Source organism: Rhagoletis pomonella, unplaced genomic scaffold (genome assembly GCF_013731165.1).
Source record: "Rhagoletis pomonella isolate Grant_MI unplaced genomic scaffold, Rhpom_1.0 Rhpom_scaffold_10293, whole genome shotgun sequence".
In the NCBI taxonomy this organism is placed as follows: domain Eukaryota; kingdom Metazoa; phylum Arthropoda; class Insecta; order Diptera; family Tephritidae; genus Rhagoletis; species Rhagoletis pomonella.
Window position 1 is genome coordinate 1 of NW_023468822.1, and position 5547 is coordinate 5547.

A 5547-nucleotide genomic window follows, 5' to 3' on the forward strand; every position below is an offset into this window, starting at 1 on the left:
TGCGCAAAAGTGTGCCAACATCCATACGTCCTCTTCGAAGCTGAGTAGAGAGTATTATGGTTTCATAGTCCTTTAAAGGATGTTCCGAAGGCTCTAAAATTTAAGGACATTCATATACTTCTTTGACTATAGCGCAAAACTTTCTGCATTCGTTTGCTTATATTTATACCCGAGCGCACTTGTGCACAAGGGTATATTAATTTTGTTCACATAACGGTTGTTTGTAACAGCCAAAACGAATCGAGATAGATATAGACAAATGGCAAAATGACAAAATTGATATTTACAACAATTTTTAGACTAAAATTAAGAATATTATAAATTTTTGGAAAATGGGCGTAGCCCACTTATGGTTACATGTGTATATCTTGGTAACCGCTGCACCAATTTCTTCCAAACTTGGCAGTTGTTGGCCTTGGTACAGCATACTAAATGGCCGAAAATTTAAAAAATCTGACAATAACCACGCCCACATCCCATATAACGGTAATTTAGAGAAGTACAAAATCTTCGATAAATCAGTAAATATTAAAGCTAATTTATTCAAAATTGATGCTTGCAACAATTCTTTACCAAGAAATACGTTTATGGTAAAATTTTGGAAAATGGGCGTGGCACCGCCCACTTATGATCACATATATGTATATCGGTAACCGTTCTACCAATTTGTACCAAACTCGGTATTTTTATTGTGCTTGCCACATAGAAGCAAAACCTTGAAAATTATTGGAATCAGATTAAAATTACGACCACTTTCCATATAAAGGCAAATTTCAGAAATGCTTGAAACTGCAATATTTCGAAATTTAAGGACGCTAATTTACGGTTACCATCTAGCGGTAGGTTTCGGAAAGGTGAAAAAACATATATGTGACCTGGTCTACGGAAAGGGGGCTTAGGTGTCAAAAAATCAATTTTCACTTTTTGGTTGATTCGGATGGAAGATGAGATGCTTTTTCACGTGGTGAAAAGCAGAAAATCCTAACTTGCTTAGAAGTGTACTAAAAATGTAGAGAAAGAAGAGTAAAAATACGACAAAATCACTAAATCAAGTTCATTTTTCGACATCTCTAAACAATTGTTCCGCGTACTCTCGATCATTTCCCGTGGTATCAGTGTATGGCATTCATTATTACAACAATCTTTTGACAGAAATTTTGTTACCAGCTCCTCCTCCTTTACATCAACAACATACAGGTCCATCTTAACAAAAGTTTGTTCGGTATCATCTTCTGCCTGAGATACACATACTTCGTCGTCATCATCATCGCTCTCTTCATAGTTTTCATCATCGTTTTCATCATCCTTTTCATGGAAATATTGTCCGTATACGGCACTGAACTCCTCATCAACACTCATGTTTCATTTCATGCGAAATGCGAAGACGATAATCAACAGAAACAGTAAACGTCACTTCTTCAGTGTTACTTTTTTAAATGTTCCACACTAGCAACTTACACGATGAACTATAATAATATTCCGACCAACAACAACACTTACTGGACCAACAACAACACTTACTGGACCAACAACAACACTTACTGGACGTCCGGCGCGGAGAACAGTTAACGAGATAATGAGAAACTGACGAAACGAGTTGCTTACTTTTAACAGCTTTTCACAGAAAACTAGTTTTCGCACGTAAGCTCCCTTTTCGTAGACCAGGTCACATATTTAATACTTGCGCCGGGTATTTAATGTTCGGCTCCACCCGAACTTAGACTTTCTTACTTGTTTTAAGTTAATTTTACAAATGAAAATGTTTGGAAAACTGGCGATTCATTGGATTTTTCATACCAGATCTTTGAACAATAATATTCCATCAGCCTTGCAGATTTTTAATAATGCGAGCAACGACTCTCTTTATAACTAGCCTTAACTGCTTGACTTGACTGCTCAAACTTCGACATTAAACAGCAGAGGAAGGCCGACATATCCGGACCGAAGTTAACCCATTCCTGCCTAATGGGTATTTAAATACCCAAGAAAGTGGTGTCACTAAATAAATTCTAGCTCGGGCTAGGAAAGAGATATCGAAGTTATATTTTTTTTTGATTGAAGAGGAAGAATGAGCCTTAAAAAATAAAATTATGTCAGTATATTGTTTTCGTTAAAAACTTTTTTTTTTAAGCCAAAAATCGAGGTTTTTTTTTTATCGGAAAATTCTTAGGAAAAGCGCTCCCAAATATAGGGAAATGGGAAAAACGAAAAAAGCTCACCTTACCAGATAGCTTCAGGTGTCCTTCATGTAATGAAAAAAACGCTATAGAGATATCTCAACACACCTGGCCGTTACACCTGGTTAAATGAAAATGGGTATTTAAATACCCGACAGTCCAATGTGGGTACACAAAAAGTCTTTTTTTTCCTATATGGAAACATTTAATTTGCAGTGAATAAAACGCATAATTAAATAGAATTTTTTTTTATTTTACTGAGAAATTATTATATTTATAAGAAATAGATTACTTAGCCTTGGCAATCTTTTTCTTATCTGGTTCAACGCCGTTGTGGTAATCCAGAAAGCAAGGAGCGGGATGCAAGTTCACTTGGCACTTCAAGCAACCATATTCAGTTTTGCCACCGCATTGCGGACAACGATGACGAGTATTAAGTTTTCCGATGAAATGATCCATACGGTCGTAACGCATTGCCAGTTGTGCCCCGGAAGCCGACGTTCTACCCGGATGATGATAACTGGACTTGATCATAATCGATTCACACACCTCCACTCGAAATTCATATTGAGACATCGGTGGCTTCTTGTCATACTTGCGACAGAAGCAATGTAACTTCCATGCATTTACCATAGCCGCGTCAAACGCATTTGTTATTAATGGCCAATACCACTTTTTTCCCCGAATCCGAATTCGATAATTATTCATTGAATTTTTTTTTTTTTTTTAATATTTTTATTGAGCTTTGTACCACGATTGTTTATTAGGAAAAATTGAAAAAGCAACAAAGTCTAAGCGGTAGAAGTTATAGCACTATTTCGGAGATCACCACATCTCCTCATCAGACTTCTTTTTTCTAGACTTCAGCAGGGATCGAACCTGCGAATTCGATGTTCAAAGTCAGAAGCGTTAACCACTGAGCTATGTACATCCCGTAAACTCTTGTTGCTAATTCATTTTCCTTATTCAACCAACTACTATCAAGTGCAGCTGATTTGCCGCTATTTAAACTCGACAGCGTGGTTGTTCATTGCATTGTCAAAAAGGTCCACACCTCCCATAAGATGATTGTATTCGTTGACCAAATACGGCTGCTCAATAGTAACCATTTTCCGTTGCTTTCGATCATACCGTTTCGCGCGGACCATTGGTGTATGGCTTAGGAAATTCGATAATAAGGTCACGACCTGAAAAGATAAGAATGAATGAAGAACACATCAACGATGGACGTAAAGATCAAAATGAACCGATAGTCAAATTGAAATGTTTCTTTGCACATATAACTTACCGCATTATCATTCCAACGCACCGCCAAAATAGAATTGTTCATGTCGAAACGAAAGTCAGACGTCCCGCGAGGCTTCTTTTTCATTTCCTTGATGTTCATTAATGGGGCATGATTGGTCCGATTATCACGAACAGTTCCCAAAGCGAAGAATCCATCGTTCGACAAACGAGTCATAAGTTTGTGACTTGTAAAGAAGTTGTCAAAGGTAACCGTGCGCTTGGCGCGGGCCTCCAGATGTGAAAGAAGTGATAGCACAACACGTTCTCCCAGTCCGAAACCTGGGTCCTCCTGTTCTGATGCACCAGCGTATGGAAGTAGTTGATACAAGTAGCCTTCTGACGAAGCCAAACACCAATACTTGTACCCGAAACGAATTGGTTTTCCCTTGATGAACATTTTGCACGAATGTCGGCCGTAGTAGGCAATCATTTGTTCATCAATGGAAAGGTTGTGAGAGAAAACACCAAATTGAAGAAATTTTTTGTTCAATAAGTCATTCAATGGTGCGACTTTTGCAAATTTGTTTTTCATATCCAATGCTGAGTTGTCACACACGTGAAAGAACTGTTTGATTCGTTTGAATCTGTCTCTTGAAATACATTCTTTTATTAGCGCGCATCCTAATGATTCCCGATTTGACCGATAACTATATATTTGCGGCAATGTATGGTAACCGGTTATATACAACACGCCCAAAAACGTTTTCATTTCGCTAATTGATGTTATGAACGAAGGACAATTTTTGGTCGCAGCATATTGGTTGGTTGAAGTAACCAACATGTTCAACACCTCCTCATCGATGAACATTTCCCAAAGCTGCACTGGATTCATGTCACCAATTTTCTCATACAACGCTTTGTGTGAAGTGGCCGAATCATCGAATGGAATCTTAGTGAATTGATAATTTTGCGACCGAGACCATTTTGGTTTCATGCCCTCTTCGATTCTGGGTCGCTTAGGTGGCTTACTTGATTTAAGCGTTGATTTGCGACCACGACCACTAGATGTCGAGGCCACCGGTGTATCATCTTCTTCTTCTTGTTCAAAATCGGGTTCATTTACGGTATCATCATCACAACCCGATGGCAAGTGCTCGTTGCTGTCATCGTAAACGCATTGAATTTCAAATTGCCCTGCAATCTCATGAGGCAGCTCCGGGTTATCGCGCAACAATTGAATATTGTCGTCCAATTCCTCATTGTCACTCAGAATATCGACATCGGGTGGCGTTATGATAATATCAACGGCGTCTGCGTGTTGGACAAAGTTATCCTCTCCATCACTATCTCCATCAGACCAACTATCTAAAATAGCTTGCAGCTCGATAGCAGTGAGAACTTTCTGCCGACGAATCATTCTGAATATTCTATAATATATTGAGACATATATTTATAATTTTACATAAAATATAACGAAAAAAAGATCATGTGTACTTACAATTGTTTATAATCAGCCAATTTATTTCTTATCACTTTTTTCTTGTTTATTTGACCTTTTTATATCACTATAAGTATTTTTTTTACATGTGGGATGATGGTGCATAAAAAACCATTTGGCAAATGTCAATAATGCACAAAACGTCAAAACAATAGCCAATGGTGTTTTTTTTTGGAGTTATTTCAAAGTTAATGTTAATGCCTGTCGGGTATTTAAATACCCATGTCATATCTAAGGTGTGTTCGCATGTAAAAATTTTTTTTTTTTTCTATCAACTTTTATGGCCTCCCAGGCACATATTTAAAAATTTCATCAAAATCGTACCAGCGGGTCTATGGGCAGGCATTAATGGGTTAATAGCCAAGAATCCAAAATATATTTATCCCTTTAAGAAATATTGCCCGACAAGGCCTCACAAGTAAACAAAACTGCTGTTATTTATTTTAAATATTTGCTAAAAATAAATACACCAATAGACCTCATTTCAAATGTTTCAAGATAATAAAATATCAAAAGCAAATCTTGAAAAAGAGGTATAAAGTTTTAGTACATGTTTTTTTGACATGTCTACTAGTTTTGTTTTAAGTCTTATTCATAAAGAACATAGTGATGAAAGAATAAAAAGTGTATCCTTTGAAATCGTAG

General features: G+C 37.1%; 1 protein-coding gene across 1 annotated transcript; it reads right to left on the reverse strand.

The window, feature by feature from the left end:
• Positions 1–3175: 3175 nt before the first annotated feature.
• LOC118756440 (piggyBac transposable element-derived protein 3-like) lies at positions 3176–4831 on the reverse strand (the record flags this gene model as incomplete). The annotated part of the gene is made up of 2 exons (XM_036491204.1): positions 3176–3364; positions 3466–4831. Coding segments are annotated over 2 exons (1552 nt in total), but the record flags the coding sequence as incomplete, so codon positions are not given.
• Positions 4832–5547: the final 716 nt, after the last annotated feature.